At 39.9% G+C, this 12,464-nt stretch overlaps 1 protein-coding gene across 11 annotated transcripts in view; it reads left to right on the top strand.

Moving 5' to 3' along the window:
• Window positions 1-12,464, top strand: part of LOC105692601 — a 33,761-nt gene that overhangs the window by 7,459 nt on the left and 13,838 nt on the right. For 5 of the 11 annotated variants that reach the window (XM_048654204.1, XM_048654203.1, XM_012411894.3 and 2 more), the window contains 4 exons: window positions 2,857-3,057; window positions 4,070-4,182; window positions 8,923-9,090; window positions 9,576-9,659. In XM_048654204.1, coding sequence (XP_048510161.1) covers window positions 2,857-3,057; window positions 4,070-4,182; window positions 8,923-9,090; window positions 9,576-9,659 — 566 coding nt within the window. Of the gene's footprint in view, window positions 1-2,856; window positions 3,058-4,069; window positions 4,183-7,328; window positions 8,283-8,922; window positions 9,091-9,575; window positions 9,660-10,727; window positions 12,270-12,464 lie in introns of those variants that run through there. The other 6 variants (XM_048654205.1, XM_012411898.3, XM_012411906.3 and 3 more) reach the window with 6 other exon arrangements.

The raw sequence follows: 12,464 nt of genomic DNA, 5'->3' as shown, positions 1-12,464 counted from the left end.
GTACAACATATTTCTCGAAGATAATACATCTGGACATACATTGTTTTTCATTATCTTTTTTTTTTTCCTATCCATTCGTACGTATCACCGATGGCTCGAAATTCCAACGTACCGTCTGAACGAACGGATCTTGCAAATATTTTCGTAAAAATACGAGATCGAATTGTGGGAAACGATTCGATAAAATTGCAGTAAATAATCGTCTGCGATGATAAAAAATTGGGAAATTGAAGTCGGCCCGAAATCTGTGAATCGAAAATCGCCGGTGCTGGCGAAGAGTCTACGTATAAATAGCCACGAAAATTACGCGAAGTGAAAGTTTTAATATCATTGTACAGAGCGAACCGACAACAGTTATTTTCGAACTGGTGTATATTAATTTTATGACATAACCGATCACGTTATATGTTCCTTGCTACACCTTCGGAGTTATATACCTCCTCCTTTTTTCTGCAGCATTTTTATACCGCGAGTGAGTTTCCCTCCACTGAACACTCTTACTTTCAAACCGGCAGGCCAGCGCAAACTAACAGACCGCCTCTTTCTACACACTTGTAACATTGCCAGATGCAATCGCGACCTCGAATAACGTTATCGTGCCTGAGAAAAATCGAATTTTCGACATCGCCGAGAAGTTAAAATCGTCCAAGTTTTGCGGTCTCGAAGCGATATCGAATCGGGGGGGTGTGTCCGTATTTGTCTTCGTCACATTTGTCACCTCGATTTTATCAACGTTATCATGTGCGGCCAACTCGACGAACGAAACCTCAGTGTGACATAATCGTTCGCCGATTCGTCAGGATCAACGTGAAATGCGGTCAATCGAGATCGCGCGAAACGAGAAATAGAGTGGTAAAAAATTTGAATCGATTCACAAGTTAAATTTGATTAAAAAATTCCTGGAGTGGTGAAAAAAGTGCGAAGGCGAGGAAAAAAATAATTTTATGAGGTGACTTATCACGCGACGATACATTTCAGGCGGACGTGCTCCAAATGATAAAACACGACGTTGACTCAGACTCGTCGTACAAAACAATAGTGAGAAGAAATTTTGGAATCATGCTGAGTCAGATGTAGTGAGTAAAAAAGGAAAAACAAAGAAAAACAAGGAGTCACGAAAGTTCAGTTACACGTTAATAACGACGACGACCACCTGATACACGAATTTTACGTGAACATCGACCTGCAAAAGATCTTCCTGACCTACGCGAGAAAATACACGAGACAAGAAACGAAGGGGGGAAAAAAAAAAACACCAAGGAGGCAAGGAGACTAATAATAAAGTGAAATTTATCTACGTCATCGGATCCTCATATACGTTGTAAAAAAGCGTCCATCTCATCTCGGTGGAGCTTTGAAAAATACTCCCACTATATCGAGCGGATAAAACGAGTTTCGGAGGCGCAGTTTGCACAAAGAAAGAATATCGTAGCATGTTTTAAGCTGCGGTGGGAGTTACGTTCGACGAGTGTCATCCAAATTCATTGTTCGCTACGTGTTTCAATATCGGCCACGGTGAGAGAGTGGTAAATCCTTTTCGTGTAGAATAACATTAACGACTTGTGCAATTTGCTGAACAGAAAAGAAAAGAAATAAATAAATAAGTTGTAACAAGAATTTAATTATAATATTATCTCGCTGAAAGTCCGCTGCATTAAAAGGTTGCACAACTACTCCACACTTCTAGAAAGCTGAAAAGTGAGTGTGGTGGACCTGTACGGAAGAGTATCGCCTCTATTTATCCACACGTATAATAAAACGGTAGTTTGAACGATCGACTCGACCAGAATCATCGAATTTAATGAGTCTTACGTAAAATCATCATCTGGCCACTTGGTATATACCGGAAAATGTGATCGCGGTGTGCCACCTGTTTTTCAAAAACAAGGAGCGACAGAAATCGTGGAACATTTATCATCCTGGAGGAATGTTAAGGATTCGAGGTGTACAGCAAGAAAAATGTTGACGTACGTTTCCTCCGGTTTTGTGTCGACGCTTTTCGCCGAGGGTGACAGAGTAGTGACTGGACAGGAAAAGTACAACATGGCGGTGTTCATGGTGCTGTTCTTACTGATCACCATAGAAGTAGTCGTGGTCAAAGTTGTCACAACCGATTGGGAAAGGGACGAAGAAAGTCACGCGAGCCCGAGATCAGCTGTGGTATTTTTTGACAGCGAGGATTAAACCTGATTTACACCATTTCGTGTTTTTACTCCTTTCCACGATATCGACGGACGCGCGACATCGTGTGAATTGAAGAAAACTGAAGAACGAGAGAAGAAAAAAAATGCGAAACCTAGTATTAATTTTTACAGTAATTTTAAGCATAGCGGTACCTGAAAATATGTAATTTCGAGACTAGATTTTTCCTCGCACTTTGAATTATACATATGTCGATGACCAATTCGATTATTTTTTGATGAAAAAATGACGGAGCGTGCTTTTAATTTTTGATTGTGATAGAATTAAGTACATGCAAATTATTTTAAGACATGCAAATGTTTTTAATAAAATTTTGATACCGTATATCATTAATCGCTATTATTACCCACCCATGAATAGATCATTTACATCGACTTTTTGCGCGCAAGAAACGTCGAGAAAAAAGAACGCACGCGGAAGCATTATAATACCTCTAAATAATAAGGTAGAGTAAATTAAACTTTGCATCTTCAATGCAAAGCCGGATGTATTTAGCGGAAATCCAGCGAAAGAACAGTTGGTTTTAGCAAAAAGCTTCTTCTCTTTTTTTTTCTGCTGAATTGAATAGATAGGCGAAATTCTTGTTGAATTTTCAAAAACCAATCCCGTTACGATTGAAAAATATTTATTGTTATCGTTTTGCTGAAACTTCAGGAGAGCAGCCCAGTCTTCGGAAAAAAGCGAGAGGGTTGAAAATCTTCTGGATGACAGCCGTTGTTCCTGTTGCCTGAAACCATTTTTGATCGGTCGAGGAGTCGTCTGCGAGGAGTGCGGAGGTAGAGTTTGCCGCAAAGGGTGTTCGCGTTGGAATACTGAAGAAAACGCTTGGCACTGCCTCTTCTGTCATCAACGAAGGTTAAACTTGCACCGATATACATATATTACCACTTATATTAACACTTTCGCTACGTCCTTCGTCCTGCAGAGCTCTTTACAATCCAGCCGCCAATTAACATCCTTTTGCGGAATTTCTATCACGCGATTTTTGGATCCTAAGGAGGTCGCAAAGTTGCTCAATGTTAGCCGTTTTTGTTAAAGATGTAAAAATGTAATGCTCATAATACAAATTACGTGGGTATTACTGACGAAATTTTGTCAAAGAATCGTCAAGATAAATGTCGTCCGAATTAGGAAAGTAATTCATACGTCTTCATACGTCATCATTGAAAATTTAATACAAACGATACGACGAAATCTTCCGGGTTTGATAAAAAAAAAGGATTCTAACCGTAGAATGTGAATGACTTCCATGATCAACTATCACCTTGGAGGACATTGTTTGAGAATTTGCGCGTAGTGTGTAATTTGCCCCTAGGGAACGGAGTCTCCGTCATTAATAGTATGTTAATTTGGTTGAAAAAATGTTCTGCGTGTATCAAATTTTTTGCCACCGTAGTTTTTACTTCGCACTGAAATGGGGGGTAAGAAAATTGGAAAAGAGAACTAGATGAAAGTTAACTTATAGATATAGCGATAATGCTACCAAAATTCAGAATACATTTAGTATTCATAAGGCAAAAGACTAATCGCTAGCCATTTATATTCCAAAACTATTAACCGGCGCCAGTTTAACATTCGATAATATATTAATCAGTCTATGAGAAGAAAATAAAAGAAAAAAAAAACAATAATTACGAAACTTGACCGATCAATCTACAGCGGAATTACACGCGGGGTCACATGGCGCGTCTCATCTTCGCGAAACATGAAATTTCCGCTGTCTCTCTCCCTCTCCTTGCTTCGGATATTTATACGAATTTTTCGATTGCAGCAGTTCCATCCTTTCCTCTCGTTCGTCCACCCCGCCTTATATGAGCTTATTGACTTTACATTGATTTTATTCCTTTTTACTCAACTCTGTCCACAGGTCGTGGCTGAAGAGAAACGAGAAGTGGTTCGAAACCTTTGGCGGTTTGTCCGCCGACCACGACGACGCGGCTAACCGCTTCAGTACGGCCAAATCCCAGGTTTTCCTTGCAGGTTTGTTTCTCGTATCTTTCCTGTTGTTTTTTTTTTTTTGTTTCTTCTGCTTCTTTTTTCTTATGTTTCCGTTTCTTCTTTATCTTCATTTTATTTTGTCCCTCGGAGATTGGTAGGCATCAGTTGCGCCCGGCGTAGTATAAATGTGGTCGGTATTATAGCCGCGTACAGAAGCGGAAACCGTGCAGAAAACTCACGAGCCGCAACTCCACGGATATTTATGCAGCGGCACGATGCGATTTTCATGGAAAAAGTGAAATTTTCCCGCAACGAACAAACCGACGATTTGTAATGGCTCGACGCGTGAACCTGTGGAAGCTGAACTTTTACATCGTAGAAATCCTGCAGATAAATTTTTTCATCGACTCGAACTCGTTCGGAACAAAAAAAAATCACAAATCACGGGAGCGGGTTTAATGAAATATTTATGGTAATTTAATATTCACGGGAGTCTAGGACCAAATGACCCTCTAGAATATTTCTCTGCGATACATTGAATTCAGAATCCTTCTGATTCTCACAGATCTTACAAACATTACTTAGAATGATGAGCATCCTTTTTGTTCCGACATAGGAATCGATTCGAAATCAAGCTCTCTTCCGAACATTCTTTGGCGTAGTGCTGGTTGACTAGTCGCTAAAAAATTGACTGCTGCGGTAAACTTTGTCACAGATCAGGAATTAGTTTTCGCGAGACGATATTTGACCCGAGCTCCGTAAGGTTGTTTCGCGATTGGAATTCTCTTGGATGGCAGGCCGCGCGTCGCCGTCTTTTCTTCGACCTCCATTTTATAATTCTTTCAAACTTCGTGTCTGCGTGGAGTAAATTAAAACGTTCGTAGCGTGTACGTTATATTCGTAAGCATGTATGAAAAATATGCGCGTGACAATTCTCGTAGCTATTTTTTTCTATTATTTTCATTATTTTTCTAGCTCCGGATGCTTTCGACGGAGAAAATCAAACTCTGACAAAAGTTTACTTTCGAGTCACGGTTGTTTAGTTCGGCTAGTGACACAGTGGTTTGAGTTATACGACACGCTTTTGGAGCTAGGCGGATATCGATCAAGGTTGATTAGTCAATTTTCAGAATAATCGTTAACCACGTTACCTAATTTCCATTATCGATCGTTTTCCGCTGTGTCTGCTTTCACCGGCGACCATCGAAATTAATGAAAATACTTTTATATCACATCAATTCGTAATATTCATAAATTATCGTAACATCAATCAAACTCTAACCGTTGCGATTATACCTTGAATGATTATTTCTCAGTCAATTATCGGATGAAATAGGCATACGCGACCGCCCCCGCGACGACATTATTTTACCCGTCAATTTCATCTGCGTACAGAAATTATATCCCCGAGACTTTCGAATTACAGATATTAAAGGTACGAGAAGAAAAGGAAAAAAAAAAGAAGTTCATCTAACGATGGCATGTCTCACGTGAATCGTAACCCAGTCTATTATTATCTATTATTGTTACCACTGTTGTTATTGTTGTTGCGGTGAATCGGCGCTGAAACGTAATTGGTTTGAAACGAAAAACAAAGTAAAATGAAGTAGGAAGATGAAAAAAAATTTGGGAGAGAAAGATGACGAAAAAACGGTGCCAAAAGCATGAGCCGAAGAAATGTAGTGTGCAGGTCCGTTAACCTCGCAGCTTTTTGCGTTAGTTCGGTTTGTGATATAGTTAAGTTTCCGTTATAGCCTCGACTCTTGTAATCCCCGATATTTATATGTGTATTATTTCCATCACTCAACTCACGACTGTCCGATATGAAACCGTGTAATTTAGACGTTCCCACCGTCTTTATCCTCGTATACGTGCGACGTCGCCGTAACCGAGGAGAAAAAAAAAAAGTCTCTGCAACTCGCGTTTATCTATTGAATTCAATTCACCTATCAATTATACGGTGCGCTGCGTATGATAAAATTTTAACGATAAATATACTCGAGTATGAAAAAAAAAAAAATTTCCATAGAAACAGCTGAATTATATTACACTATTTGCGAGATCGTATAATGTAGCCGGTACTTCTAGACGACAGAAGGGTCCTTGCGGCTACCAAAGATGGTCAGACCGCATCGTGATCGGGATGATCTTCGTTCCCCCTTTTTTTTTTTTTTTTTTTTTTTTCAAGGAAATCGAATGAAAAAAGAAATTCCGTTTGAAATGCAACGATTCTCGGAACTCCAGATAGCAGACAGATAGCTCTGGACCGTTTGCACAGATCGCACAGGAATGATAAATGCTCTTGTGCATGTGGAGTCGAACGATTTTCTAACGTCGTAAAATTTTGAGCGGACGAAACGCTCGCCATAAATTGTAAATTAACAGTCGGGAGCAGACCGTTAACTTTATTAATATTTTCCCTTTTATAATTCCTTAGAAAGTGTCTCGTTCGACGGTTGCACGACTACCGTGAGAATCGGCGAGCCACCACGTGTTGTATAGCATGAGACAAAGTTTCGCAATTTGCAATCTAGTGGTTCGCTCCAGCTCTGGTTGAAACGTCACCCGAAGACGGAAATCAAAACGGGATCGGAATTTCCATAGGAATTTAATGCGCTCTCGAATCGTCACGGATATTCGCCAAATACCTTCCGGTATCTAGGGTCGAAACTCGGGGCGCCGCTTTGACAAAAAATCAAGGCGCAGCAATTCAATCATCCATGCTTTCGATTTCTTTGAAGATTAAATCGATCCCTGCAGCGTATGACAACGGATCGGTATTAATTATACATTCCATCATCGATCTACGAGTAGGTACGACGTTTCTGCCGCAGCCAAAGAGACAAAAAAAATAAAAGAAACAGACGAAGCGGATTGAACAGCCATAGGAATGAATTTGATCAGAAAATCCTCGCAGTGTATGAAACACATTATACTTGTATGTCTATGATATTCTACGTGGCACATGTGATCGGTAACCTTGACACATGGCCCGTCGAACATGAGCCATTCGAAAGGCCGCAAAAAGAAGCTTTTTTTCCATCTGAAATTTTTTTTTTTATTCTTTTTTTGTTCGTCGATCTCCAGCGGTAGATCTTACGAGCGTGTAGAAAACTAGTTGGCGATCGTACGAGTCCAGTATTTGGCGAAGTATCGCGGCTGGGGTACGAACTTGTGAAATAACACGCTAAATGTGGATACACGGAGGATTAGTTTGTTCAAAATAAACGATAGGTGTATAATAGAACGTTGTGCAGACGTAACATCGGCGCGCTACCAGTCGGTCAGTTCTGCTCCAGTAGCCTCTCCGGCAACATCTTATTCCTCTACTCCATACCTACTCCGTTAGTCGAGTTCTTCGCTGTGTATCCCCATAACCAGGTAGCTCTTAGATCTACCTGTACAGTATATAAGGTACGACTTTTAGCGAATCGTTTCGCCCCGAGACAGTGCGAGGAGAATCGCAGTCGAAGGCGGGTGCCTTACCGGCGCCTATCTCGAAAGACTCGCGAATCCCGAATCGCAAGTGCGCTGGATTTGACTCCGAATTTTCACGTGTGAAAAAAGCAAAGTGTTGCAAGTGTGAAACCTGCGGCAAGGCCGGATGAGCTGCACGTTTCCAAGATAACATAATCGTCGTTATTATCGCACGATACCCGGAGATGCAAATCCAGTTATACAGACTCGAGTGCAGCGAAGGATTCGATCACGTGTATAATTAGACGCGTCATTACGATGGAAGATTTAACTAGATTGATAAGATTTTTTTATTTGCCCGTTTACAAAGCACGTGATAAATTCCCGAAAGGTGTTGGAATATGTGTGCAGTGTAGACTTTGAAACTGGGATTACGCGCGGGTGATTGCGGTCGAATTTAAATTTGAACTCGTTTCGAAAAAATTGGACCGAAAAAAAAAAGAAACAATGAGGTATGCAGAACGCGTGTGAACTCGCGTAACGTACAAAATATAAGGAGCTTAGTGTTCGAAGTAACGGATCAGATCCCATGGAACTAGATTGACCCGAGTGTCGCGACTTCGGTGCGCGCTTACCCGGCTATCAAACTTTCGTATTTCTCGATAAAACGAAGAAGAAGAGGAAAAAACCAACGCGACTCTTGAGTGACTGCACCAGTTGAATGAGTAAGTGAATGGAATCGGTAACACGATACACGTACTCCTCTACAAGAAATTACAATACAATAACATTTCTATTCAAATTTCAAGCCCCGTTTAATCGGTAAATAATTCTAAGAAACTTGTCTTACTATCAAATTTTAATTCCCAACTGATCTTTTTTTTTTTCTTCGTATTCTCACCTCAAAATTGTATGAAGTTACATAGGTATATTATTATGTCAAATATAAAAGCAATCATCCGACGATTGGCAAATCGTTTTTTTTTTCGCCCTATTATTGACCTGAAAATCTAATTATTTCTTTTGCAGAAAGATATCGGTGATAGGTATATTCATTGGGGCAAAACAAATAATAAAATACGCAAGTTTATTTACCGTGTCGGAGTTGTAACCGATCGAATGTCTTCGATACATATTTTTTGCGATTGACTCCGTGCAAAATCTAGGGGCAACAAAAAAGAAAAAAGGAAAAGGACAGTAGATCCATTCACGAGAAAGAGAAGGGACGACGTGTACCTAGATAGTATAATGCTAGTATAAATTTGAGCGATCGAATTTCACGCAACGATTGCACACGTGTAAACGAAATGGATAATTTATCGAAGTGTTTAATTAGTTTCCCTTTTTCTTTCATTGATTTTTCAGAAGCGGATTATGCTCGGGTGGGTCCGGACGTGGACCTCGCGATCGGAGGCGAAGAAGAAGCGGGAGATTCGATTGAAAGAGTCAGAGACATTATCGAGAAAATAGTCGACGGCATCGTTGGAAATGTTGACGATATACCGATCGAACGACTCTTCGATCACCCAGAATGTAAGTTATAAAATCATCGACATATTTCTCACTCCGATTCGGAGTGCCAAATGGATCGAGGCCATACGATCAATTCGCTCCGAATAAAATTCGATACTCGTAAGATTCGAATTTCAATTTTTAAATCGTACAATCGACTCCGCATTAGTAGACAATTTACTACCGCCACCTGCCGATTAACTTTAGAACCCTGACTAGCAATAATAAAGCTAGCTAGTTTTTCAACTGGTGGTAACAGTCAGCTTGATCGGCTGTGCTAGAGAATTACAGATGCTGATTTCTGACTTAACATCGAATCCACTTTGTAATTTTTTTCAAAAAATCTTCGCATCAGGTTGTACAAAGCGAATTGTAACAATAACGTGAATAACACTCCCTTAACAGTAATTAATAATTACTAATCCCCGAAAGTCTGATATGGTCCAGTAACAATAATCCATACTAAAAAATTACGCTATTAACATAACACTAACGGATATTAACAGATGATCAACTTATGGAAACGTATAAAAAACCTTTGGCAAGGACTCTTGCTCGGTTGGCAATATCCCTTCAACTGTCTATCGGTCGTAAGTATTGAACCTTCTCTATCCAATTTTCCAAAATTCGAATGCATTCGAAATACCTTCCTATGGATTTTTGATTGAATTCGAATTTTTCACCATTAGACTAGAAAGTTTTAGACAATTCTGATAACTCTGCATGGCGATTATGGTATTGGCATAATTCTTGTAAAGTACATAACGAATATCGTCGTAACGAGGTAACCTTGTACACCGATCTTACAACAACAATAGGCATCCGTGCAATTCATGCACTTCGTGTAGCCTCAACAACCCGACGATTCGTTACTTCTCCAACCATTATCGTGTTATATATAAAACGTTTTATGCACACTATATGCATAGGGACGTATAACATACCTTACGTAAGTGACACAGAAATGGTATGATTATCATCACACGTCATTACATACGTCTCATTTCTTCCTCTCTTCTGTAAGCACTGCATGCATCCTCCGCCGACCTTCCGTATAATTTTATTTATACATATATACACATACTTATAAAGACATGCGGCAAATTACAATGTCTCGTGCGAAGGATGTCAAAGTCAAGAATTTTAATACACATACTACTTACAAAGCCAATCTCTTTTCCCAAGAGTATAGCCTAATTCGAAAGACACTTGAAAAAAAAAGTAGACTTTTCTGTGTCAGTCGCGTTACGAATGGTAGATATACGTTCACGTCATACACGCGCATGGTTGTAAATTACGTACACAGTTAAACAGAAAATATATTTTTCTTGAATTCGTGGTACGGGAACGAAACTCGATGCCTCAATATTTCGCTATTATTTATTTCAATAATAAATTTACGTAACCATCTATAATTTCCGTGGGCCTTGTACGCCGATGTACCGCAAGAATTGTTCCTGCAGTAAATATTATAGGTAGGTAACAATGCGTTCATCAACTTTGTGCAAGGTTCCCGCCGTCGGTGAAGAATGAGAAAAAAAAAAAGAACGAAGCAAGAAATGACCTCGAGAAGATCTTCGTGAAAAATAATAAAGTCTCCGACGTCTGATCGGTGAAATATCGCAATATCGGTGGACTTTGAGTCAGTCGAGATTTTGAAAGAAGCTTAGTGCCATTCTTGTCAGTTACGATATTCTCTTCTTGATGCGTTTTATACGTGCAAACTACCGTTGAGACTTATCAGTGGCTCAATATCTGATACAATTTTACTTTTATAGAACGCATGACGTCTTATCGCTGTCGCGCGTTGAAAAAAAAAAAAAGATAGAACTTAGGTACTAAAACATTCCTCACCTGCTGACTAATGAAATTCGGAAAATTGTACTTTTGTTCGTAAGGATGGCGAGAATGGTGAAAATTTTATTAGTTCAACTGCAGCGACCGATTTCTCTGCACGGTGTCACGAACTCTCGGTTGACCCGCTATAATAATCTTGTATGAACCTGCGATTTGAATCGCGGGTAATAAGTGTACCTATCGATCACATAGTAGCTAGCACACGTGCGGTAATGGACATGCATCGATGGAAATTTCTTTACAGCTCGATCAAAGAGAAATTCATCTGCCAGGGGCCTCTCTCTCTCTCTTTCACTTTGAACTCGGCGGATCTTTTCTCATTCGCTTCTGATTTCCGATACCCTTTAATTCGGACTTCCTTGTCATAAATTTTTTGAAATCAATTGGACATACGTAATCAAATTTTTCGCTCTCCGGATCCATCGCGTTGATGAATTTTTTTTTTTTTCTTTCAATTTTAATCGCCTCTTCCGCGTCTCTTAAACGCACCGTTGCTTCTCTAATATCTGCGGGGATACCGAACCGCTGGAAATAGAGATTTAATTATGCAACAAGAACGATGGTATTATAATATAGGTGTACAGGTATTTGCCTTAGTGGAGTATTATAATGTATACGGTGCTATGAAAAATATTTGTATATATTCGTGTGTGCAAAATGTTCCCCACCGAAAGAAGCCGTAGGTCGTCTGCTTTAGTAGAAATCACGCATAGGAGGCGCGGGTATACCTATCCCACCTAGAAGCGTCGTGTACCAAGGTATTAGAATTAGTAAGTCGGGCGTCGCGACGTCGAACGGCGCCGCGTAATATCGGGACAGCTCTAGCAAGTGGTAGTTTAAACGGCACGTGAATGCATTATCGGTTGGACGCAAAATTCGACGTATTTTTGTACAGTAAATAAATTTACCTTTCCAATTGCATTTGTGTGTCGATGTGTGAATATCCACTTTTTTTAGTTACCAAATATCGCGTTTACGCTTAACTCACGCGCTCCGCGGTTTGATCGTTCGCTTCACCTGCAGTTATTAAAGAAACCGCGTTCGCTTTACACGTGTTGAAGATTTTTGAAAACGAACTCATCGACTTTCGTCATTCGATAATCACGTATTGGAATCTTCACGGTTCTTGATTTTGTGTGCTTTGTTCGTAGCCGTTTTTTCATCTTTGGGTTTTACTATCCAGTCGGAGGGTAGGCTCATGAGTGTCTGGGGTGCGGATAAAATAAGTAAAACTATGAGAATGTCGTAGCTTATAATAAAAGAAACTAGAACTGAAGACGAAGCTGTACAAGAGAGTGATTGAGATTAAGTGATCGATTGATTTTTGCGCGCGTCTTGTGCAGGTAAACGTATTGCGAAGCAACGCGCATGCAATATGGACTTGAATTACGACAGCCTTTGTTTTTTTCGATTTCTGGGTCAACCACGATGGGAACCATACCAAGAATCTCAATTTTTCTGCCCCAAGAAGTGAATGATTAGCGATAACTTGATCAAATCTATCGACCGATCGATTTAGCTTTCAGAATCGGATTACT

Source organism: Athalia rosae, chromosome 4, assembly GCF_917208135.1.
Source record: "Athalia rosae chromosome 4, iyAthRosa1.1, whole genome shotgun sequence".
NCBI lineage: Eukaryota > Metazoa > Arthropoda > Insecta > Hymenoptera > Athaliidae > Athalia > Athalia rosae.
The sequence above is the reverse complement of the archived record's forward strand: the minus strand, read 5'-3'. Positions and strand labels throughout refer to the sequence as shown.